The sequence below is a fragment of the Micropterus salmoides genome, unplaced genomic scaffold (genome assembly GCF_014851395.1).
Source record: "Micropterus salmoides isolate LMB-PRFRI ecotype aquatic unplaced genomic scaffold, ASM1485139v1 Ms_hic_scaffold_7, whole genome shotgun sequence".
NCBI classification, from domain to species: domain Eukaryota; kingdom Metazoa; phylum Chordata; class Actinopteri; order Centrarchiformes; family Centrarchidae; genus Micropterus; species Micropterus salmoides.
The window spans coordinates 25,066,978-25,093,163 of record NW_024044459.1 but is presented as its reverse complement, the minus strand read 5'-3'; the positions used below and the strand labels follow the sequence as shown (position 1 = coordinate 25,093,163).

Below are 26,186 nucleotides of genomic sequence, written 5' to 3'. Positions count from 1 at the left end.
AAAAAAACCAAAAGTAAGATAGAAATGGCTTGTTATGGACTCTGTTTTATTTTTTACCCAACCCAATTTTAAAAATATTTGATTACATTCGTGTGTTATATATTCCTCACTCATCACAGAGGAGATGATTTCTATTTGCACTTAGCACGGTTGTCATTCCCAAATCCCAGCGTGTCCGGGCACAGTGTGAGTAATTTGCTGCGGAGCTTTGCAGTGAGGTGAACAGGAACCTGGCAGGGCTGATGGCTAATGGGATTTAGACTCACGCTAACACTCTGCATGCACCCGTGCAAATCCATGAAGAGGAGCGTTTCTATATGAGGTGACAAAGTAATCTGTCACCCATGGCAACGGCTCATTTTCAGCAGCTGCTTTTGGCACTCTGGTCCCATTGCGCCCCTCCCTAAAACAACTGCTAATTGTGCTGTTTTCATAGCAGGGATTTAAGTCAAATCTTTGATCCATGTTTAGTGTGCTTTGCAAAAACATACAGACGCCAGCTACAGTTCTTAATTAACCCTCCTGTTGATTTGCTTATTTTTAATCTGAAATCGGTTCCTTTAATCTCCTGCGAATTCATTATGAAGTGAGTGCTTGTCTCTTTCTCTGTTTGCCCAGGTGAGCTGCCTCTCTCTCTGGCTGCATGCACTAACCAGCCTAACATAGTGCACTACCTGACTGAGAATCCACACAAGCAGGCCGACCTGCGGCGCCAGGATTCACGTGGCAACACGGTGCTGCATGCCCTAGTGCACATTGCGGACAACACCAAGGACAACACACGTTTCCTCACAAAGATGTACGACCTGCTGCTAATTAAGAGTGCCAAGCTCTACCCAGACTGCAGCCTGGAGACAGTGCTCAACAACGATGGCATGTCACCTCTTATGATGGCCGCCAAGCTGGGCAAGATAGGGGTAGGGATAATGATACATCATCAACCAGCATCAGCATAATAAAAGTTTTCATCATCACATTTCTACAGGCCATAAAGTTAAAGTCACAGCTTCTCCATATTCCTCCAGGTTTTTCAGCACATTATTCGACGGGAGATCAAAGATGAGGAAGTTCGTCATCTGTCCCGGAAGTTTAAGGACTGGGCTTATGGGCCGGTGTACTCCTCCCTCTATGATCTGTCTTCACTGGATACATGTGGCGAGGAACCGTCTGTGCTGGAAATCCTTGTCTACAACAGTCGCAATGAGGTGAATAAGAAAATGTTGTCATTCCAACTATTAAAAAAAAATACAGCGGAAATTAAATACTCTAGTATTACACACATCAGAAATTGAGTATTAAAAGGAACAAAACATGAAAACGTGTATGGGTGCATCAAAATCCTGAGTCTGTGCATGTCTTGATTTTATTTTATTTTTTATTACATTATATTTATCAGTGTCATGTTTCTGGTCCTGTTGTCAGAACCGCCATGAGATGCTGGCAGTGGAGCCCATCAATGAGCTGTTGAGGGCCAAATGGCAGAAGTTTGCTGCTGTCACATTTTACATCAGTGTGGTTTCCTACCTCATCACCATGATCATCTTCACCCTAGTGGCTTATTACCAACCATCACAGGGAATGGTGGGTGTGAAACTACTGAAAATGTAGACACAGCATTGGCAGAGTAAATGGGAACTGATCAATGATTCATGATGATGAAAAATTGTTGAGTGCGTCCATGTAGCACAGAATTTTCAGTACACCACATGAACATATTTTTACCATAGCAAGTATTTAACTTTGTGTTTTGCTATGTTCTGGGTTTTGTATGTAGGCCACATGTGCTGTACATTACTGTTTGCACAATGTATGTGAAATGTGAATGCATCGTGTACCAAAACAGCAAATTTGTATTCCCAATTTGTACACTTACTATACATTTCTAGCTTTATTGTTTATGAACAGGTATTAGATAGATCTTCTCATCTATCTCTTGGCAAGGCAGTAAATAGGTGTATTTCCCAAAATATCAAATTAATCCTTAACTCCCAACAGATCTCGATATGGTGTATTTTTGTGTATATATTATGTTTTAGTGCTAAAACGATCAGATTGAGTTAAATCTAAATGAAATTAACGTCATCGATAAGTCTCGTCTTCCTTCTTTGCAGCCTCCGTACCCATACACAACATCCGCTGACTACCTGCGAATGGCGGGAGAGATTGTCACCTTGGCATCGGGAATCTTCTTCTTCCTCACCAATGTGAGTACATACACTCTGGAGCCTCTTTATGGTTTGATCATTGGTTGCTCACTTCTCCCAGGCTCTTGCATCAAAGTCAAACATGTATCCTGTAATGTTGTTGTGATCACGGAAATGTTTCTTCTACTCTTTGCAGATTAAGGACCTCTTCTTGAAAAAGTGCCCCGGGGTGAAGTCTTTATTTTTTGATGGATCCTTTCAACTGCTGTAGTAAGTCTCCATCCTCCGTCCTTGCTCCCCCCTCTTTACCTCTGCCGAAGCTCTTGCTGACTTTTGCCCGAGGCAAATTTAGCATCCTCTTAATTGAGTCATCTAATTAATTCCTCAACCTCCTCACTGGCATGTTTTTATAGTTTACATCTTTAATTAGACTCATGATACAAACAAAGAGCAGAGAATGTCGAGCAATTCTCTGAACCGTGTGGATTTAAATCATTAGCAACATGGCTGTGATGTCTACATTCTGTTAAAAATGCTAAATGCCGGCAATCACATCTTCCTACCTTCATGTATCACTTCATTTAGCACTGGAACTAGTTCCTTGACAAACCTTTTCTCTTTTCTCTCTAGCTTCATCTACTCTGTGCTGGTTATAGTCACCGCTGCTCTCTACCTGTCTGGCATTCAGGCCTATGTTTCTGTGATGGTGTTTGCACTTGTCCTGGGCTGGATGAACACTCTTTACTTCACCAGAGGCCTGAAGCTTACTGGCACATACAGCATCATGATACAGAAGGTTAGATGATGGGGGAAATGATTTGACCTTAAACTTCACCATCCTTGTGTTTAACACGCTTTTATGTTTGGTTCTCAGATTCTTTTCAAAGACCTTTTCAGATTTCTTCTGGTGTATGTGCTCTTCATGATTGGATATGCATCAGGTAGGCTTGTGGTTAACTAGCTTAACAGTAATATCGCAGCGTTAGCCTACTTATTGGGACAGTTTGACATTTTGGGAAATATACTCATTCGCTCTTTTGCCAACAGTTATATATAAGGAGAGCTATCATATCTGTCAATTGCTGTAAATATAAAGCTACAGCCAGGAGATAGTAAGCTTAGCTTAGCATAAAGCAATTTCCATTTTTTATGCTAAGCTAACTGTTAATTAAAGCTAACTGTGTGTTTTCCCCGGCTCCTATCCTGGTTTTGTCTAAAGGTAAAACAAAGTTGCCTACTAATACCTTTCAAGTTTACTACTACTTGACATGTTATTTATGTTTGATCAGTACAAAAACTACAGTGTAAAATTGTTAAGTTGTGGTTTCACAGGGGTTTGTGTGTCTGACAATTTCCCCCTGCTTCCAGTCTTTATGCTAAGCTAACCATCTCCTAGCTGTAGCTTCATATTCTCTTCATCTAACTTTCTGCAAGAAAGTGAATAAGCATATTTTCCAAAATGTCAAACTATTTATTACCTTTAAGTGTTCACAGACTCATAACCCAACCTTCTTGGTTTCCACCCCACAGCCCTGGTGTCACTGCTGACAGTGTGTCCTCCACCGGGCACAGAGTGTATTGGAGGCTGCCCCACTTACCCCAAGTGCCGGGACCAAAACACCTTCAGTACTTTCCTACTTGACCTCTTTGAGCTGACCATTGGGATGGGAGATCTGGGAATGATCCAAAGTGCACAGTATCCTGAAGTGTTCCTCATCCTGTTGGTTACCTACATCATCCTCACCTTTGTGCTGCTGCTGAACATGTTGATCGCTTTGATGGGGCAGACAGTGGGACAGGTGTCGAAGGAGAGCAAGAAGATCTGGAAGCTTCAGGTGATGTTGAAGTAACTGTGGGCAGTGTTAGCAAAATATGTTCCAATGCTCTAAAGGATTGGTTTTCCCAAATTATGAAAATGTCTCAAAAGTATGTCTCATTACCTTGTGTGGTATCTAGTCATGCAGATAGTTTTGATTTAATGTTCTCCAGTTTTGAGATATCCGACTTTGAGATGTCTGTGTCCACTCCAACACATAGGAGGGGTTTTGAAAATTACATTTTCATTCAGCCACGCTCTGTGAAGCTTTGTGTTAAACGCTAAAATCAGCATGCTAACTTGCTCACAAGGACAATGCTAACCTGCTAATATTAGCAGATCTAATATATATTTACCATGTTAACCATATCAAGCTTAGCCGTGTTAGCATGTTAACATTTGCCACCTAGCTCTGAACCAAGAGGGAACTGGAATGCCATTATTGTTATTCTCTGTGTTTGGTCATGAAACAAAGTCCATCCATCCATCCATCGTCAACTGCTTATCCTGCGTACAGGGTTGCGGGGGCTGGAGCCAATCCCAGCTGACATCGGGCGATGAAACAAAGTATCAGACAAATTAAAGTTTTGACCGAATGATGGAGTTAAACAAAAACTTGGGTGATTCATCCTTAAGGGCACAATCCATTTAATTGAAATATATTTTCCTTAAGAGCACGAATGTCAACCTGAAGGTAGCAGTAGAAAAAAAGTTAGGGAATCACCAAAGTTATCAGGATTCATCTTTTAGGCAACATGGATATCTTTACCAAATTTCATGGCAATCCATCCAGAAGTTGTTGGAAGTTGTTTTTATTTTCAGAGATTAAATCATGGCTGAGGAAATATATTTTTGTTATTTGAGTGGTTTCAGTATTCTAATTAAATGTGTTTACATAATGTATAATAACAGTGGGCAACAACCATCTTGGACATCGAGCGTTCTTTCCCAGTCTGCCTTCGCAAGTCTTTTCGAGCCGGGGAGATGGTGACTGTGGGGAGGAACTGTGATGGCACACCTGACCGACGCTGGTGCTTCAGGTATTTTACACGAGTTATAGTCGTAGTCACTTTGAAGAAAACCGTCAATCCCAACGGTGTCTTGTGATATCAGAGTGGATGAGGTGAACTGGTGCCACTGGAATCAGAACATGGCGATAATCAATGAGGATCCCGGCAAGAATGAGACCTGCCAAGCCAATGGGTTGCAGCAGAGTGTCCGAGGCTTGAGGAGAGGTGAGAGTTTTTACTGCACTCTCATGAATAAATGCATACACAAATAAGTATCTATTCATAAGAACCACACTCTAACTTATTCATACAGATAAAAGAAAATCCTTCTTCTTTTTATCCCCCTCCAGACCGCTGGTCCACAGTTGTCCCGCGGGCGGTGGAGTTAAGTAAGGGTTCACGTCCTAGTGATCTGGCGATAGAAATGGAGCCGCTGACGCCCAATTGATGTCTTATCAAGAGACAGCAGAGAATAATCAGCATCAGTGAGATCACTCTGCATGGGACAATTTAGCTAATAAGTGTACTAATTTGCACAGATCTCATGTGCCTTTTGTTCAGAGAAAGTATAGTCAGTATTACAGTAAGACTGTCAGTGTAATAGGAGAGAGGACTGAGCACACATAGACACTGGATGTACAATGTCTTAAAGAATCCCTGATCTGAAAAACACCAAATAGAGTTAAAAACACTAACCCTGGAAAAAAATGAATGACGTAGTAGCTGTAATTTGTTCATTTGTTTTCTTGCTTGTCACATAAGAATAGAAGACTTATTATACAAATGTCCTGTACCTCTGCATTTCAGTCATCAGTGGCTGCTCACTCAGGGATTTAAGAGAGTCAAAATATTCAGCATTTCCAATCTCATAGTGTTACAGAATCATCGGTTCTCTAATAGCTAGCAGAACCATAATTACTGCATTAGCAGTGTAAACAAAGGCTTTGTTGGAAATGAAATCAGATGTAATCACAATGGGAGATATTTCTTCAAGAAAACATTGCAATAAATATTCATAGACTTATAGAATATAAGACATAATAGAATCAGTTTTTATTTGATTGCTTTATATTTAAGAGATCCCTTTATGATGTATCATAAAGATTATATTGTATATGCTAATTTTAATTGTTCAGGCTATGGAAGTTCAGTGTATAGAAACTAAATGTGTGTATTTTATAAAGTATATTTTACCCATTTCCCATTTTCTATACTGTATTAATCAAATAGTTTTTAAACTATGGAAGTCTCTGGCTGGGACTGCCAGCTCAGGCAGCACAGCTTTTATTTGAACTGAAACAATGCGCTATGCCAATTTCTGATGTGTGCATTATTATATGAACACAAAGACATTGTTCTGAATAAGATGGGCATGATGAGCAGGTTATAGTTGTCAAGCAAATATGCAAATGCAAGACAATAGCCTCCCGTGTTATGGTTTGTCTTTGAATTTCCAGAGTTATTGTTCCTTTGCAGCTGGGGTATTTGCATAATCAACTCTCAGGTCTTGCCATTATGTGCTTCTCCCTGTTTTGCTGCTGTATTTTCATTGCAATTGGCTCCTTGCCCTATATAGCATCATGCTTATGGGCAACTGCTGTATGTATGCATGTATTTGTGTTATTGTACTATATGACAGGGTTTGATTAAGAGCAGATAGACCATACAATTCATTTTCACTGATTCATTTCCGTTGAAGGTCACAGGTTATTCTCTATGTTTTACATTGCTTTTATAAAGAAACATGTCTATGCATTTCTGTATTGTTTGTACATTACTGCAGAACAATAAACAATTATTTCATAAACCATGTTAGTAAGTCTTGCAATTCAGTGCCTGGGTGATTGACTGAATTACGTTATCCTAGAATATTTCCTACTAATAAGCCATCAGCCAGAAATCATTGCATTATTTAATCATGGAAGCTCTCTGAATAGACACCAATGTCCTGTTTGAATTTATAAGGAAAGGTAAAATGTTAAAAACACATTTGGGGAAGTGCTGAAAACATTACCCATCAAAAAAAAAGAAATAATTATTTCATATGGAAAATGTGAGATTTTGTGGTTTTTAATCTGGTTTTGCATTCTGTTTCTGTTTGTGTTTTAACAAGAGATATTTGGAAACTTTTAAATATCTACATTTATGTTCATAAAATCTCACTGTTATAACAATTAAACAATAATATTATTATTTTCATTAAAACTAAAATTTTAAGGGTGTAAAAAAATGTGTTCTTGATTTTCAGTTCTTTTTTTTTTTTTTACAAACTGTACCTTCATTACACTCCACATTAATCCCAAATTGTCCAAAAATCATTACAAAGATTTTGCATCCTGTTCAGTCTTCATTTGTAAATTATCATTTGCAATTCTTTCTCTGGCCTGCTGATGGCTGCAGAGATCTAATTCCTCTGCGGTGTTGCATGAAGAGATTCAAGCTGAGGCAGACAAGTGTTAGTGTATACTCATGCAGTTGTTGTCAGGCACAAATCTTTTTTTAAATTATAGTTTTAAATATTGCACTGTCAGGGCTAACTGTTATTACTATAATAGGTTGTGTCATGTAGAATGCAGTCCACTTGAAATGAAATATTTTTTCCTATGGATCTCAGGTCTTGTTGACCTCGCTGTAACACCCGGCCAGTAATTATGGGCTTTTGCCTTCCTAATGAAACCACAAGCTGGCAACAATTTATGAACTGCTTCATTTCATTTCACCTTTCATAATTACACCTCACCTTTCCTTTTCCTCTTTAAAATGTTACAGTGTTGATTCTCACTCATGATAACTAGGGCCTCACCCCTCACCTCCCTTCCTCCTGTGCCTCCTCCTCCTCCTCCTCATCTCTCCCCTCTCTGAGGCCGGCAGCGCTGAAGGACACAGGGAATCTCTCACCACCTCAGAGAAGAGGCTAATCCTCTTTGCCCCAACTTTAACTGGGCCACTAATCCTCCAGGTTTATCTAAGCAGTGAGCACCTAGCGCTGCTGACAACTTGGCCTGCCCTCCTCCCTGCAGCCTGTTAAGTAGGGCAGGGCTTGGTCCTGCAAGTGTCACTGTCAGCAACTCTGGAACCGCACACTTGCACAGGAAGTGTGAGCTGTTAACAAAATGGCTCACTTGCTTGCAGCATGTGTGTGCTCGCTGCCACAAATGTGTCTCAGCGAACCAAATGACAGCCAAGTAGGATCATGTTGTAATGGCCCTCAATTAGTAACTGCAAATAAGGGAAAGTTGACAGTCTCAGCCAAAGGTAACTAGCTTAGATATTGGCAGTACAAACTGTTCAGCTATTGTCCAGCCAGTTAAGCTTTAAGGTGTTTAGGCTGATCAGTCCCAAGCGGATACTGGACTGGACTTGGGCCAACTCATTCTTTATTCACTAAACAACACTCCAGACTGATGGCTTCAAGTGCAACATTCATTGTCTGTTTGGGGTCCAACAACCTGATACAGAGGGGAACCATCCGTATAAATTGGTCACACTCATTTCACCAACTAATATTGCAAAAGAGGAGGATGGATCATCACTGAATGATTAAGATAAAGTTAGGTAAAGACCAAAAAGACAACTCCAGAAGTGTGTTTCTTACAGTTTTAAGTCAGTGTTAATTATCTGCCTTGAAATAATTCCCTGAAATTCCTTCCATAATCCCCAGTGGAATATTTCACCAAGGTGTGGTATTTCTAAATGGAATAAGCAATCACTGGAGGCACTGGGAGATGAGGAGCCAGAGACATATTGGTTAGGTGGCATGTGAGATGACCTTTCAGTTCATCTAAGATGAAACGAGGCTCCTGAACCCGAAATGATTCAGAGTGTCTAAACTGACAGGCGAGGGCACGGCCACGGCAGAGCGTCAGCCTCCTGCCCGGCCTCTATAGGCATCTCTCATGATTTATTGTGAAATTGCCATGGACTCAATGTGGCGTGCAGGTGAATGAGTTTTGCTAATAAGAGAAGCATTTCTGCTCCACAGAGCTCTTTTTCTGTCTGAGCGAGCGTGTATGAAATCAGTGTGCAGTCTCCCAGTACCACACGCTCTGGTGGAGGCGGCTGGCTCATCAGTCTGCAGCTTATCTGATGTTTTAGGTGGGTGGAGAGGTTGGGAGTGAGGAGAGAGAGAAGGGAAAAAAGTGTCAATATTGAGTCAATATTGAGTTCTTGAAGGTACCTTTAGATATTCTTCAGGAAGTGGACTTGTAGTAAGACCATGCTGTACTGGCAAAATCCTGCTAAAAAGAATAAATATTTAACATAAATACAATTTCTTTTGACAGCTTGACGTGGGAATATAGACTAGCAATAATGAATTAAAATATAATGCAGAACTAAAGCACTAATGTAGTTTGTTTGTCATGTTGGTGTGTATATGGAGGAGGCACGTGGAGCAAAGGGGTGTGAGCTGCAGTAAGAGGCAAAGATCAGTGGCTGTGCTTTGATTTGTAACAAATTAGGTTCAGAAAAACGCTTACTTGAGCCAGCTGATAATCCCTTATTATATGGCTTGACCCTGCAGGCTTCAGAGGAGGACACCTTGCGCTGGCCACTTTGGTAAATTGCACGTAAAGAGACTTAGCTTGCCTTTGCCCCTGCTGAAGAGCAGTTTCTCCAAATCCTCATCCAGCAAAAATGTAAATCATTCCCAGAGTATCAAAGGGCACTGTCCACCTTTTTGTTCTTTCATTCTTGATTGTTTTCTTCCTTCTTTTATAAACTGCAAAGCCTTAGTGATGCCGCAATATACTACTGCAAATGTCTAAAAAAGGTCAAGTGAACAACCGGATTGTAAGAGGCTACCATATGGCAGTGATGCGCAAAGTGAATCCTAAGAATAATATGCTTACCTTCATTACAGTGAGGTTTTTTCCAGAGCCTTAAAAATTGTTTAAGAAGATGTTTACAAGAGAGAAAGACAGAAATACTAAGGATGAGTATAGCAACAAGACAAGCATAGAAGTCATCTGCTTTATTTACTTATGTCAAACAATAATACATAAGAGAGGAGAGGTTAAATGAAAACCAACCATCTACATTTAAATAAAGAAATTTCAGTCCTGAGATTGACAAAAAGCAGGGAACAGACAAAATATCTACTGTGGTCGTTGGGATGGAGGCGGGACAGTGGCAGTTTCAGCAAATTGAAGATGATGGTTGTGGGAAGATTAGGGGGAGATTGCAGAATTGGAGAGGGGGTAGAGGGTAAGCAATCACTAGGATGCTTGGCTGTAGGCACATTCAAAAGTTGAAAACCCCACGACTAAAGGATTTTACAGCTTTTTTATATTCAGACTTCTTATTTCGAAATCTAAGACTCATATATTATCATTTTCAAGAAAAGCAAGGTATTCTTTACATTTTTTCATCCTGAGGAGACAAAATCATTTTTAACATAAATACAACACTGCAGGGAGAACAATAAGAGAGATGCTTTATAGATTTCCCATTTCCATATATATGATTTTCTCAAGGTTGCGGCACCCTCAGACTTTGGCAGCGTTGGTGCATTTTGAGATCATTTGGGAAAAACAGCCCTGTTCGTCCACAGGAACATTCTGAGAGCCACACAAACAGTAAAAGGAAACAGGAAGAAAAAAAGCAAAATCCCCAGACTTTTGTGTTTAGACTGGATACAGCAATATACCCACCACATAAACTAGATGAATATTTGGAGGCCATAAGCTTTTTCAGCTGAACATACATGGTTGTGATGCTGAAGAAATAAAAAAGCTGCAAGCTCCTGGAATTACAACCTGCTGTATTGCCTTTTAGAGAAGGGCTCCGGGTGCCTTTGGAAAAAGATCCTGATTTACTTTGTGATCTGTGCTGATTTTTCCCTTTGTGTTGTATTTAATAAACGCTTGAAACAACATTTAAATTGTATGGTGCTCACTTGCAACCCACCCAGTTTCATTTAGCACCACTAAAGAGATGGTAATGTGCTCTAACTTTGTGGAAAACACAGCAAATCTTATTGTGATCTTGTGCAATACAGCTATAAGGCTGGCAGGTTAACTATGCAAGCCTCCTCAGGACCATCTGTATTATTGATTAAAGTATTCTCTTGCTAGGTAGCAGCCAAATGGAGAGGACTGGCCTCATGACTTTATCTTCTGCAGACATTAAGGAGGGATGCTGGGAAGGACTCTGAGATGAGAGCCCCAGGGGCCCAAGGGCAGCCAGGGGACATGACTAAGGTTGACCAAAGCAGTGTGGAGGGGACATCAGCCCCCCACAAACCCCCCTCTGTCATCTGTAGGTTAGAGAAGCAGCGCCAAGACTCTACAGAGCGAGCAGCTGCCTTTATTTTCCCTATCCCTCCCTACCCTCCCATCCCCTCTGTTGTGAGAGTAAAAGAGCTGACCCTGCTTTGAACGTGTCCGTCCGCTCCCCTTCTCAGCACTATTTAAGGTGCATAATATGCAACTAGACCTTTGTACTGGGTAAAGGTCTTCATGGACTTATTGGGATTTACTAAGGGATTTTTACAACCAGTATAAGTCAATTCCCCTCTACTTTGCCCTCAGGCCACCCTCGTGAGCGTCTCATTGCCCTTGAAAAGGTGGTAACAGTCAATAGTCTATAGCTACAGAGATATAGATCTAAATGTCCTCATTCAGATGGTGTTTGGATGGTGTAATTCAGCATTTCCTGGGCAACATAACTTGATATATTTTCCCAAGCAATAAAAACTTAATTACAAATGAAGATTTCACCACTAGAATTTAGCAAATTGAGGCAAACTACGTCTTTCACTGAGGAATGTGATTTCCTCAGAGCTTGAATCTGAATATGAGGCCGCAGAGCCAAAGAGGGGAGCCTGAAACCAGCACCAGGAACATGGCAATTATCCTGATTACTGATGCTTCGAGGCTTCTCTGACCCCAAAATCCCTCCATGTATCTCTCTCCTATTTCTGTCTTTTTTTGCAGAGATCTGTCACATTGCACAGGGCCCCTCATCCAGGCAGGGAGCAACCATGTATAATCCAACAGAAAACAAATCCCCTCGATCAAACACAGCCCAGCTTTTAAAGCAGGCCTCTGAGCCCAGGCGCCATGGTGCGGTGCTGAGGCCCTCTGAGACGCTATGGAGGCTGTGATTTAGCAACCCCTCAACAAACTCCGCTGTCCTCCCCTTCAACGCTAGCCAGCCAGTCCTAACCTTCAGTTTGTTTAAGCACTGCTGAACCCTGTTGGCCCTGGACAGGGGGAGGGTGGGCTTAGATAATGACATGCCATATGCCACTCTGCCTCTGCAGCTGAGTGAGCCGTGCATGGATCAGCTCAGGCACAAATCTATTTGAAATTTAATTCTATTATCCTAATATGGGCTAAGTGTCCATTGTCCAAATCGGGAATTGTGGAATGGACCAGACTTGCAGGGCTAAGATGCATCCCATCAATAGGAGCTCATTAATGTGCGTAAAGGACCAGGGGGACAGACAACTTGGAGCCTGTACAGTAGAAAATATAGCCACAAAGCAAAGATGGTAGAAGTAGCTAAATACCACCTTATATTTAATACATGTGAACTGACATAAAAATTTCTGTGAAAGAATAGAAAATTGCTTTATTTTTGGTCTTTTCCCTGTTTTATTCAGTTGAACTTGGCTCAGAATGGCCAAATTCCTTTCAGTACCTAATAGGAAATCCCTTGTTATTTGAAAAAGGTTTGATTTCAACCCTTTGAGTGAATGAATACTCTCCACTGGCAGTGTCCAGCAGCCAGGCGTCACCCAATATTCCCATTAGCAGGGAGGCCTGGTGCCTCCGACCTCCACTGGTGGGAAAGGCCTGACACAAGAAACTCCACTGCCTCAAGTGTCTCCTCTTCACTTCAACACCATGTGACAGGGTTTAATGCTTGGATGCAGAAGCCAAACGGAGGGGATTTAGGGACGGGATGTATCTGTAAATCTGTCAAAATATTTCTACAAGACAGAAAATATGCTGGAATCACACTGTGGCTGGGGTATTAAGCTGTTGAAACAACATGAAAAATGTTCACTGGAATGTTAAGGAGGTTTACTGTGCAAATTTAAGCCAAAGGGCTCGGTATTCTTTTGACTGAAATCTTTGTCAGCCTTCAAAGACAGTAACATGTCTACAAACACTATTAGCTCACAATTTAAGGCATTAAATTTTAATATTAATCAAGGGTTATCTTAAGGGAAAAACAGGTTTATTTATGGAGTGCAAATGATCAAAGAAGTATTATTTCTTGCTTCTCACTTCGTCAGTATCCATGAGTAAATCCTTTCTTATTTCAACAATGATGTCTGTCCTTTATCTTTGGATGGTTGTAAAGATTTAAAATATCAATTAAATATACTAGGTTTTTTCAGTGGCAGAGGTTTTATCGCTACATCACGTGTCACGCTCCTCTCTGGATCTCACAGAGCTGCTGAGACAAGGGCCCAATTTCCCGCAGACATACTAGAGGACATACGTTAAAAAATAATGACAGACTTCAAAGCCAAGATGTGGCTTCGGCATATATTCTTAAAGAAATTTATTTTACACCTCAAAACAAAAAAGGATAGGGATTAGGGATGTGGTACATTGGGAATGTATTGACAACTGTAGTTTACATTTTTTGGTGTAAGCTCAGAGAAAAATGTTAATACAGTCATAATAATTGCACTTCATAAATCTAGACTGATGCCAGTATTTCCCCACAACATAGCTCCGGCTCTCTCTCTCCAGTTACTAAATTCAATTTACCAATGAAATTTGACCGACAAAAGAAATGCTAATTTAAGACCAGAGGACTGCTGCACTGATCGGAATTTTTCTCTTTCACTTGAGTCCCACAAGGCAATAAAACATTGCAGTAATTTAAGTGCAGTACATTCAAGGGAATCTCACAGTCATAATAAATATTTCACTGCTCTGAATCATCAAGTTAAGACTGGCCCGGGCTAAATGCATCCCAACCAGGAGCTGAAATGGACAAGGAAAAGCAATGAGCCTGGTCTCATTTCATCTGATGCCAGAGGACAGGGTATGATTGTTTTCATTTTGTTTTTGTTTGCAGGATTAGGGGTGAATAGTACCCCCAAAATAGGAATTCCTTTTGTTCCCGCCTCTTTCTGTCATTATCATAACATTGGACAGAAGTAGGGGATGTCGCACGGTAACTACAGGAGTCATGTGAGAACCTGATCTCTACTGTAGCTACAGAAAATATCTAAAGGCGCCAATAAAAGGGGGCAAGATTTGCAAAATATCTCCTGTAAATTACTCAGACATGATGTTTATGGGACTGGGAATACATTTTTCAATCTTGGTGGTAGAAACCTTGTAATGACACATTTGAAAGAAAAAAAAAGTCTGAGGATTTTGAAGAACACAAACTAAAATGCACACACGCGCATGCACTCAGCCACATACACACAGAATACACGTAAGGTTATGTAGATAACCTCCCAATCACATTCTTCATTGTAACATTTGTTTTTCTTGTATTTTTTTGCAACATTTTCTTTTTAAATAAGTATTTCAAGATTTATTGTAGATTCCAGTGTTGGTTAGGAAAAAGAGCTCTCCGACCAGGTTCTTACAGAACCAAAGCAGCGACTATGCCTCACACCAGGACATAAGAAACTGCACATCAGCTTGAGGAGGAATTACTAAATCATAAAAATAAAACTGGAAAAAATAAAAATAAAAAAAAGCATTTGAGACACTTTTCCCCATAGCAGCCGATGCATATAATATACCTACAAATATATAAAACAACAAAAAATAGGTTCAAGTTTTTCAAGTTTCTTAAATATATCATATCCAAACTACCCAATTCCAAACTTCAAAGTTAACAAGATTCAAGCAGTGCAATTTATGTATCAATTATAACAGCAATAATAACTAATATTGTACTAACCTTTTAATTCAACCTTATGAACCTTGTAGCCTACATACCCGCCCGAGTACTGCCTATCATTTTAGTCTCCTCATATATCAGTACATTTATGTATCTTATGTTTGTCAACGTGTGTACGGTTACAGAGTTCTGGATTTTGAGAGCAGCCCTAAACTTCGGCCCTTTTAAGACCATTTCAGTGACAACCTACACAGTAGCTTCATTCCTTAGTATTTGGAGGGGGTAGATACAAGTGGCGTATGCACTTCATGTCAACCTATGATTCTCATCAAAAAAGTTCAGGCAAGTAAAACAACAACAAAAAAAAAAAAACTGAAGAAAAAATAAATCAATCCAAAATTCCTATTGGCAAACCACACAATGGAACATCTGGAGAATCTTGAAATCCCTTTTCTCCCAGTCACTACCACCTTTCATTTTTGGGATTCCCACAGCCTGCCTTGAAACCACCAAACCTAGGGTCACACAGCACAACAACTGCTCTTCTCTAAGCTCCCACACTAGTTAAAGCAGTGCCACTCTCAACAATCTGTACCCAGAAAAACATCTATGTTCTTTAAGTTTGATTTTCTTCACAAATTCACAACTCTTGATTCTCTTCCTCCTCTTCTTCCCCCTCTATCTGTAAACAGGGAGGCGGATGTGTGCATGCTGGTGGTCTAACAGACGTGGCACAGACACAGTCTCGTAGCCTTTGCCAAGCATCTGCTCCTTGATGCAGGGTGGGTGGATGTCATTGATCAGGTACTCCAGAGACTGCAAGCTGCTGCTCAGCACTGACGTGTTGCACAAGCTCTTGCTTGGTAGGCTGCAGCACAAACCTCCCCCGCTGTCTATAGCAGGGTGATGATGATGGTGGTGGTGGTAGAGATGATGGTGGTGGGGGTAGCCCATCTCTCTGTGCCCCGTGGCTGGCCCTCCTGTGGAGGTGCCCAGAAGCTCCTGGGGGTTGTAGCAGTCACTGTCAGGTGTCACCAGCACACTGTTCCACGGTGGGGCAAAGTATTGACCCACTGAGAAATTTCCATGCATCCCCACACAGTTCAAAGGGGAAGAGCTGACTTTGTCCATCCCGCCTCCTCCACTGGCACTCGCTGTCAGGTGGTAAGGTCTGGAGGAAGAGGAGGACACCTGGGCCGCCATAATCCCTCCCCCTGGAATACAAGTTTCAGGGGACTTGCTGATGGCGCCCCCTCCTCCGCTACCTCCACTGTACATGCGAAGCACAGCCTGTTGCTGCTGCTGTTGCTGTTGTTGTTGTTGTTGTTGTTGTTGTTGTTGTTGTTGTTGTTGTTGCTGCTGCTGCTTCTGCCAAAGGATATAGTCCATACCATCTGCGTACACACCAGATTTCATTGCCTCTGCATTCTGAGCTGGCAGCCCGGGCCCTGTGTATACCATATTAGCCTGGGGACCCATTCCTAACACGTAGCCTCCACCTGAGGAGCTAGAAGACAACCCCATTACAGTTGTGCCCTGCTTGGAGGGGCTGGAATTTGATGGTGCAGTGGCAGCCCCTTGGCACACCTGTTGCAGAGCCTGGGCCTGGCAATGCTGGTTGATCTGGTAAATGATGCTCTGGATGGAGGGGAGGTTGGACTGTGCAGGCAGGGCCAGGCCTCTGCCCCCTGTTACAGGAATCACTGAGCCAGCTACAGTGACATTTGGGGGAACAGACAGTCCAGGGCCTTCTGGAGGCTTTGAGGGACCAGTGTGGTATACCATTTGGCCATGGCCACTGGCTAAAGTGCTACTACTAGGAGGTGGGTATGGGGCAACAGCTATGTGGGCTGGAGAGAGCTTAGTCCGTCTGCCTTCAGAGTTCTTGAGAACACCTTTTGAAGGGACAAAGGTGGATGTTGATGATGACGATGCGGAGGCGGCCTTGACGATGGCAAGCAGGCCATGGTAGCCCCCTGTGTGGAGATGTGGGTAGGGAGTATAGCGTTGCCCTGTGGTGTCATATCCATTCACAGTCCGGTTAAGGTGCTTGTGTTGGGGAACCCTGATGTTGGTGGGGAAGATCTTGATGGACAAAGGGCTGTTGGCTGTCTTCTGAGCGTAGGCATCAAGTTCTGCCGCGGTGGGGTAGCGTGGGGAATGTGTGGGCACCACCAGCTCACCTGCAAGGCAAAGAGAGAGAGAAAAGCATGAGTGAAATGGATGACTGAGATAGAAAAACGTGTAGAAGAACAGAACAGCATATCAGGTGTTTGAGAGCAATGGCAGCCACAAAGTCAGATCAATCAACTGCAACAACCACTACTCTGCAGCAGCTGTAAAAGGTGGCAGCATTACAGTGACTACATCTAAAGCAGATTGGAAAATGCCAGTGTTCAACAAGAGCAGGTGAATAAGACCAGGTGTAAACAGCAGAACAACCCAAACAGAGCTTGCAAATTGTAAATCAGGGCTGACATTCATTTATGTTCCTTCACTCCCCTCCTCCATTTGAGCTTTCTTTCCATCTCATTTTCAAACCCGCCTGTGGAAGTTCATCCCTAGACAAATGGATCTTTTTAAAAACTCATTCTGTCAAAGCCTTGTACCTTAGGCGCTGTTAAATCAGTCCATTGTGAAATTAATTCGGACTCTCTTTAGTATTGAATTGGGTTAGCCTTGGATACCAGGCAAGGAGGGACGAAGGGGAGGGGATAAAAGCTTGTTTAATTGCAGTGGCACATTTGAGATTTATAAGTGGTATCACTTACTGGGTCTTACCCTTGGCCACAGAATTTCCACATTTATTCAATCCAGGAGTATGTGAAGAGGCCCTCACAAAAACCAATTAAACATATATGGGGAATTACTAGCCGGGTTAAGGTGAACTACATCAGACCAGAGTCAAGTCAAGAATGCTGGAGTGCTGCTATTTGCAAACTTGGTCAAGAAAAGAAAACCGAAAAATTGGTTTTCAAATGAACACATGCTGAAAAGCATTTAAAAATACAGAAACGCATCATTAATGAGACAAATAAAACATAAGACATGTCAATGGTTTGCCCTTGTGTGTTTGTTAAATATTTCAATGGTGAAGAGAACAGCAAAAAGATGTTTTTGTGTTCATTTAATATAGATTGTTTTAACATATATTACAGACAAAAGGCAAATACAAAAGATTTGCTATAAATGTGCATGTAAATGCTCTGTACTGTTTGCCATATGAAACCAATCCAATCCCAAAATTCAATTCAGCAGTGAACGCGGCGAGTGAGACTAGCAATGGCCCTCGCTCAATGAGCCAAGGCTTGGCCATTGTGAATTGAGGTGGCAAAACAGGAAAATGGCAATTTCTAAAAACCCCACCATGTGTCATTGTTTGGGGGCTGGGCATGGAGGTGAGGGGCCGCGGTGAGATTGGATTTAAACGACATTATTCAGGCAATTTCATGGCTACTTAGCTCAGTGTAACAAAAAGGGTGGGGGGTTGGGGAAAGAACTCAATTTACAAGCAATATATCAGCTGCCACAAATGACTTGCAACCCCTTCAAAAATGAAAATTTTATGCAAAAGCTAACAAAACGCACAAAAATTAACTGCCATAACTGTGCCGTCAGCAAATGTCCTGGCGACCTAAGGAGTCTGCAGGGTGCAGGCTGTGACTAGGACTCACTCCATTTCCTTTCCGATTGCAAAATCATTTTAAAGAGACTCCACAGCCAAGTAGTCACAACTCTCATTTCTTTGTTCCCATTACAGATAGCATGGGGAGTTCATTTCAACAACCCTATGGGTCTCCAACTGTGAAAATGATTAAATCTACAAGATCCATATCATAAAAGAAATAAATTGGGAATTTAACAGCAGAGGGGAGAGACTGAACATCCAAACCAAATTTAGTGTCAGACCTATTCAAGTCAGTTTGGTTCATCCTGCAGACAACATGCTTTCTAAATCAGAAACAATGTACTTGAAATTAGAATAAAACATTGTAAAAATAAATAAATATATAAAATCAATTTTAAAAGAGCCTGTCTTTAATGACTTCGTTTCAATCAGAGTTAGAGAACCTGGTGCCACCCTAATGGGCTAGGCAGAGTGTGCCAACTGGCCTATCTAAGATCTAACCAACCTTACTGAGGCAAAGCTCTGCTTCCCTGGTGACAGCAGTGCCATTTGCTTTGATGTTCTGACTTTCAGAGGAAAACTGACAGAAGACTTATTTCATTTGCTCAGAAGAGAAAAACATGCTCATTTCAAAGCACACTGCTGATCCACATGCAAATGGAATGGCAGCATTTTTTCTGATCTTCTTTACATGAGGGCAAAAAAACCCATCTTTGATCATCACATGGTCTAAATGAGGAAAGATACTTGGCTTTCAGGCATATCAAGGGCCTGTGCCCTGCCGCCCCTACAAGCCCCCAGCTGCAATATGCCCATCATTCCTCCTAATTACTGCCACATGAGAAAGAAACTATAAAAACAGCCAGGAAATTCATTAAAGGATGGCTAATTCTATTCCTTCTCACTGAGTAAGTCCATATTTTCCATGCCTGAGCTTGCATTTCTTCTGAGAGAGACGAGAAAGCCCTCTCCCTCCGTCTTTTCCCAGCTTGGCCCTTGTTTGTCAATAGGCAGAGCCTTTGGCACACCAACCTGGCATCAAAGGGTTTCACACTTCACAGGCCACAGGGATTAGAGGCCTTTCAGGCCTACAAAACCCATCTCAGCTCCACAAAGGCTTCCGGTTATTAAAACCCACAGGCATAAAGGAAGAAGAGGAGGAGGAGGCAAATGAGCATCTGGATGCTTCTGATTCCAGCTTCCTCTTTAAAAAGTTCCATGGTATAAATTTTATAGCAAAGTTGATTACAGTAAGTATGGCCACAGACTGGGGTGTAATTTCACTCTCATACACACTGTTATGCACACTGTGTGTTTGATGTGCAGGGTCTCCACATCTCGCTCCTCCAGAGCAGTAAGTCTATAAGTGAGGACATGGAGGTTAAAGGAGAGAGTCTCTTTTTAGGCTGCTGCTCTGTGACTTATTGGTTTAGGCTGCAGTAGATCACAGCTATGAGCAGCAGCATACAGATGGTGCTGGCTGATAAACACCCTCTGAGGCAGCCAACACTGCCTCCTTTGTGTGAGCCCTCACCTCCTCATAACGCAGGGGGTTTCCTGCACCTGTGCACCCTCTCCAGCGTGGTTGTGCATGCAAACACAATGCATGGTTACAAGGGAAAAAAGGCAAAAACATACACTCTCACACATGCACACACAAACCTGCATCTGCAGTTGTGTGTCTCATTTGCCATCAGTGGAGCATGTTGTTATCCTCTGCTCAGCACTCTCTCATGAAATGTAGGGCAGGGACAACAACAGGTGCCTGTGCGGGCGACAGCCTGCAATGCCTCCTGGGCTAAATGCTTCACACTCGCTTCATTTCGACATGCGACAGCCTTGTAAGGATTAATTATTTCCCCTGGGGATGGAAGAATATGCTTTTTCCCTTCCTGAGTGCAGGAGGCTATGTGCACTCATAGGCACATGAAACAGTTTACATGAACAGGGAAACCTGGGATAGTACTGCTTTTACAATAAGTAAGAAAAGAACTTGAAAGGAATGTAAACAAACCAAGCATATGATTGAACTCCATTGGAGATGAGATAAAAGCTCAGGCAAACACATGCATTAGTTCTAAGAGATCACGCGCCAGGGAGCGGAGATGGCAGGGAGGCAATTAATGGGCTGACCTTCGTCCTTAATCACCCAGTGCCTGGCACACAATGCCCATGTGTCAGAGCAGCACATCTCTAAATGCCACCCCTCATTAGCACGATGCACGCAGTGAGAGAGGCTATCTGTGCAGTGCTACAGTCTCCAGCGGCCAGACAGAGATAGCAAGGTTAGGATAGGATAACATGGCAGCACAGAGCCGGACTGAGCTCCAGTAGGCCATGATATGATCTAGAAATCCCATTTCACTTGGAGGATGGGTACTCTCCTTTCTCTCCGTTTTTGATTGGCACGAAACTCCCCAAGCGCAACGTCCTTGGTGTACCCCGTGCTGTCACTGTGATTGCATGTGTGCTTGTGTGTATGCACGCATATGTGTATGTGTGTGTGTCTCTGTGTGCGTTTGGTGAAGGGGGTACACCCAATTCTGAACACTCAATTAACAGTCCTTTAATTAGCCAGCAGTACATTTTGAATTCTGATGAACTAATTTTCTTGGTGCGAGGGTGGAGGGGTGGGGGGGCTGGTAAAGATGAGGTCCACTGGGTACAAAACAGCAATAAAGAGGGAACTGGTTAGATTAGACTGTAAAAAATCCATTAAATTCTGTGCACTTCTTCCAAGTGAGAGGTCAAATTGTGTTGATCACAAGAAGCAAAGGCAGACATAGAGTATGAGAGCAGGGAGTTAGGTGAGGTGGAAGGGGAGGGTGGGGGTGTAGCAGGGGAGTGGAGAATAGGGAGAGGAGATAGGGAGTCAGAGGGTGTGCGAGAGTGCTGCACCAAATCCAGAGGACCATGAGAATGCTTTGCATTTTAATTAGAGGTTTAAATGAATAAGCAGAGTAAAAAGTCTGAGAGAACTGCCTGAAATGCCCTAGCTCCCATTTATTAGTGTTCCAAGTGTTCGAAAATTATGAGCAGGTTGGAGAAGTTTCTTCTTATTAGTGGAGAAAACGCTCCAGCACATCAAAAAGCCCTCGGCGGTTTCTCACTCACTCCTGCAAGCCTGTATCCCTACCCTACTTACCACACGCTTTGATCCCCTCTGACCATGCACTTTGGTGAGCAGTAGGGGAAAAAGTGCTCGTTTAAATGAACGGAGAAGAGCGTTTGATTGAACTGCAATTAAGTTTTCACGGAACAACAAGTGCATAGTACACATTAACTTTGGGCAAACAAACCAAGCCGTCTGTGATGAGGTTAGTGCAAACAACAGGAGCAGAGATTAACCAGAAAGATCAAAGAAAGCATGGGGTCACCTTTGGTCCGACATCAACCAAGTTCACTGGGAGCCATTTCCATTTCCCATGAAAGGGACAGTCCCTGTTAAATGTGTGTGAGCCAAGAGAGCACTGAACATGCGTCCTTTTCAACCTACATGCAGCTACGTATGCTGGGTTTATTTTTTAATTTTTTATGTGGTATGCGTTTCAGACCACTCGGTCAGCATGATGCCCCTTTTTTTCCCCCACAATCTAGTACCACATTCCACTACTGATGGACACTTTGACCTCATTGTAATGAAGTTATTCAAATTAAGTGGTAGTTTGTGGACAATACAGTCTTCAAATATTTCACGTCAGAATCCCTGAGCTTTAAAAAGTTGAAAGCGTTGCAGCCTAGAAAGGGCAGATTCAACAGCATTGTTCCTCGGAGGAACCCTTGACCTGCGGCTATTGTTTAACTCTTAGAAGAGAGGATCAGGGTCCATAACATCCTCTCCCCACCTCCGTTAACTTGCTGTAAAAGGACGGGCAGCCGGGGGAAGCCAGAGGCAGCTTTGCGTCCTGAACAATACCTGCCTTGTGCTAATGGAGGTGTCATCTGGCATAGGGCTGATTAGTCAGCGATTACAGCCAGGCCTCAATTGCCGTGACAACTGCTGCAAACACAATGGGCCCTGATAGAGCCAGCTGTTTGGTCCTCTGCAATTAACCCTGCATCCCACTCGTCTCCGGCAGTGTGCTGCCTCTAATTGACTATCGGGCACACAAAGCAAGGGCTGACGGCCAGACCCCCTGGACTTAGCCCCCCGCCCCTCCGCAGAGGTGGAGATGATAATAATAGAGGCGTCCTGTGGACTCGGCCGCTAGTCAATCAAAGCCTCAGTGCCCCACAGGAGCTTCCTGAGGAGCGAGAGAGCAGAGGAAGCACATGTATGAGCCAGTGATCAACAGGGTAGAGCTGCCTTGCAGGGGGCAGACATGTTGAATATGCCCTCAGCCAGAGTACTAATCAATTCAAGTGCACGTTAGGGGAAAGGGAACCCTGCTGCTTGCTTGATATCAGAAAAGCCATTTTTAGGAACACTCAACTCTCTCTGTTCATCACAAGGTTGATTTTCTGTGCAACAACACAGAGAAAAAAAAATCAAGGCAATTATTTGTCAGGCCTTTGCTATCTATAATTGCAAAGATAAAAATCAAACTGCAGTGATTTCTCAGAGGATAGAGCTGTCTGAATTCACGGCTGCTTGTGTCATCATAACCATCAAACCAATGCATTTTGTAAGACAGTGGAAAAGAAAACGTGGTCTTGACCAAACTCCTCTCTGTCTTCTCTAAATTCTTCACATTTGTTTTTGAGGATGTTGACTTATTGTTAATGTAACTTTTTGAATCCAAAATCTGTATTTTTTGAAGTTAAAAAAAATCACCATGCAAATATAACCTGTAGTTGGACACCATTTTTTAAAAGGGGGTGCCACACTGTAATCACATATTGGGCTTTTAACCTGCCAAAATGTTTCACAAATAGCAAACAGGATAATGAGAATGTTAAAGCAATCTGCACACTGATCCTTCTCAGGCACGCAGACATGGCACAATGTCAAAAAATGGATTTAATCATTAAAAGAGATTTAAAAAAAAAACTTGGACAAAACTCCCAAATCTAATCTTTCATTTCATTAAAGCCAATCTAGTCTAAGATTTAATCTATTTCCTGCACAAGCAGATGGAAGAAATACCAAATTGAGAGCCTAATTTGGGCTTCTTCCTCACACAGACTGCAGCATGAGGTCATTTAGTTAGCCTGCAGTGAGGCGGTACACGTGTGTGGTTAATACAGTGCACTGAGACAGAGATAAGGTCCACAGGTACAGATAACACCAGGAAGGAGCAGAAGAAAACTAGATCCGTCTTCTCTTTCTGCACAACATATTCATCTGTTAAAATTATTATATTTTTTCACAGTTTCACATATTTGTATAACGTGACGGTGGACAATGTGTCAGATCAAAACAGCTAATTAGGTTTCTATTATAAATGTTTCCTCAAAAGATATATTATACCACTAGGGCACTGTCATGTTTACATTTTCTCGTTAGAATTTATCTCTAAAGCCAGATGTTACTGAATCAGCAATGAAAATTAATTAGGTGCTTTGATGTGGCAACCTCATGCTCCTTCTAGACAGACCTGGCTTTTATAGGCTGTAGGGGAAATTACTGAGAATTGATTGATCCTGAAGGACTCCTCAGTACACATGGCCTGGCAGACAGACAGACAGACAGACCCACACACACAGAAACACACACTCACAGATCCTGCTAACAACAGCTGATCCAAACATTTTGCCCTCCGGTTGAACCTGACATCCTTTCTCTTTTGGTAGCTACAACATCGATAACCATTAATAGTCAAATCGAAAAGTCAAAATAAGTTCCATACACGTCCCTTATTGTTTTTTATTCCTAAAAGCAGGTGAGTAACACATTTAAAACCAGGTGGACGTCTAAGGGACAAATCTCTCACCCATAAAGAACTAAAATTACAAACGATTGAATTTTCTTGATCTTTTTGCTGCTTTCTCTCTGCTCTATCCTCTTTACCTCCTCTCTATATTGTATTTGTCTCTTCTCCCTCTTCATACCCCCTCTCTGTCTCTTCATCCCCCCTCTCTGTCTCTTTCGTCTCCCTCTCTGAGTAAGTGAGTTTCATCTGGGGTGCTTGCCGGGCGAAATCACCTCAGGGCGAACACTTTATTATCTGTAGTCAAAGCGTCACCACAAATACCATTCTACACACACAAGTGTCACTTTCCATTTGTCTGCACTCCGGCTGCATTAGCAGAGCCTAGCCGGCCCAGAGCCTCGTCTCAAACGCGCCCGGCAGAAGAAAACTAACAGCGTGGGAAAGCACTTGTCCTGCATTCCTGGCCCATTAACACCACTGGCACCACCAGAGATGACATACAGCCTCTCTTTGGAATTAAAAACATTATTATCAGCACTAAGCTTTGTAAAGAAGAATTTGAAAAGACAAAAAGGTCAAGACATTTAGGCAGACATCTTACAGCCTTTGCCTTTTATGTTAAGTGTATCATAGCATGAGTGAAGAAGAGCTAATCAGAGAATCCCCCTTTATTTCAAAGGAGATCCCTGCACATGTTATTTAGTGATGATATAGCTGACCGCCGAGCAAAAAAACAATACCAGTGTGTTGTTTATGTCCTTATTGAGACACAAAGGAATGCAGGCCAGCAGCAGCCATGTCAGACCTTTTGTGGGACACCCGTGCACCAAACAAACACAGAAACTGGGGCAACATGTTTGCCTCACACTACACACTGCACTCCATAAACAAAATGGCCAAACAAAAAGAACAGACTCCGTGTTTGTTCCCATGACAGCCAAAAAAAAGGCCATTTCAATAGAGAAATATCAACCCTGAATATTTCACAACACTCAGAGCCACTACCTCATTTCACCAGGCTCTTTCCATTTGCAATAATTTATGGGCCAGGATGGGCAACATAATAGATTACAAATGGAAAAAAATTACTATATTCATCACAAAACTGCTCTGTCTAATAATCAAGTCTGGCCAAAGGGCTTAGTAGAGTTCTGTATTGATTGGGGGGACGTAGCCCCCGGTTTGTGGGCTGCCTGTGATGAGCCAGCCCTCAGGCCTGCCTGGGCCACCCTCATTGTGCATACAGCATGGTCTAGAAAGCAGAGCTTTATCAGCAAATACCCCGAGTCAGCACAAGCAGCGGGGTGGTTATGCGTTGCGACTGGCACACCAGCCGATATTGTCATATGCGATTAGGCCTCTGCTCATGAGCCTGTGAACTCATTCCTATGGCATCAAAGTCAACCCCACCCCCCACTCTCCTCCAGTTATATCCCTGCCTCTCTGCTGCCCTCTCCTCCTTCTCTAGGTTTTTCCATTTTCCATTCAGCCGTGCCACTTCACAATTTACCCTCACTGAACCTTTTGGAAAGCTGTGCAAACAGATAATCAAAATACAACAGGTTAGACTGGTTTGATTTCCAAAACAAATCTCTGCAGCTTAAATAACTCAGTCCAGGAGGGTCATCCACAAGTTAGAGCTAGCCAGCTCACCAAGAAGCAGCTGTTGCCAGTTGTTTTGTCTCGGTACACCTTTCCAGATGACAAGGCTGATAGAGAGGAACAAAGGGAGGCCCACAGAAGAAAGAAAGACAATCTGTGAGTTCAGTTATGGGGAAGAAGCAGAGATTATCCATTCAGTGATGAGAGCAGTGCAGGACACAGAGCCAAGAAAGAAAAACAACAAGCTAAAATCCTGACCTGAAAGATTTATGTTGTGCCCTCCCTGTCCTGTCTTTAAGAGAATATGCCACGCTGTGACACTATTTTCTCAAAGGGCTACATGTA

At 42.4% G+C, this 26,186-nt stretch overlaps 2 protein-coding genes across 4 annotated transcripts in view; one reads left to right on the top strand and one right to left on the bottom strand.

The window, feature by feature from the left end:
* Positions 1 to 6,780, top strand: part of trpv4 (transient receptor potential cation channel, subfamily V, member 4) — a 16,348-nt gene extending 9,568 nt beyond the window's left edge. For all 3 annotated transcript variants that reach the window (XM_038703994.1, XM_038703993.1, XM_038703995.1), the window contains 11 exons: positions 619 to 917; positions 1,026 to 1,205; positions 1,423 to 1,581; positions 2,112 to 2,204; positions 2,341 to 2,414; positions 2,775 to 2,940; positions 3,019 to 3,085; positions 3,675 to 3,979; positions 4,873 to 5,000; positions 5,074 to 5,195; positions 5,321 to 6,780. In XM_038703994.1, the coding sequence (XP_038559922.1) occupies positions 619 to 917; positions 1,026 to 1,205; positions 1,423 to 1,581; positions 2,112 to 2,204; positions 2,341 to 2,414; positions 2,775 to 2,940; positions 3,019 to 3,085; positions 3,675 to 3,979; positions 4,873 to 5,000; positions 5,074 to 5,195; positions 5,321 to 5,418 (1,691 nt within the window). In that variant the 3' untranslated portion in view covers positions 5,419 to 6,780. The remainder of the gene's footprint in view (positions 1 to 618; positions 918 to 1,025; positions 1,206 to 1,422; positions 1,582 to 2,111; positions 2,205 to 2,340; positions 2,415 to 2,774; positions 2,941 to 3,018; positions 3,086 to 3,674; positions 3,980 to 4,872; positions 5,001 to 5,073; positions 5,196 to 5,320) is intronic.
* Positions 6,781 to 9,927: 3,147 nt separating this feature from the next.
* The window catches only part of fam222a (family with sequence similarity 222 member A), a 49,975-nt gene continuing 33,716 nt past the window's right edge, over positions 9,928 to 26,186 (bottom strand). Inside the window, exon 3 of the mRNA XM_038703973.1 lies at positions 9,928 to 16,981. Within this exon, the coding sequence (XP_038559901.1) occupies positions 15,477 to 16,981 (1,505 nt within the window). The 3' untranslated portion in view covers positions 9,928 to 15,476. The remainder of the gene's footprint in view (positions 16,982 to 26,186) is intronic.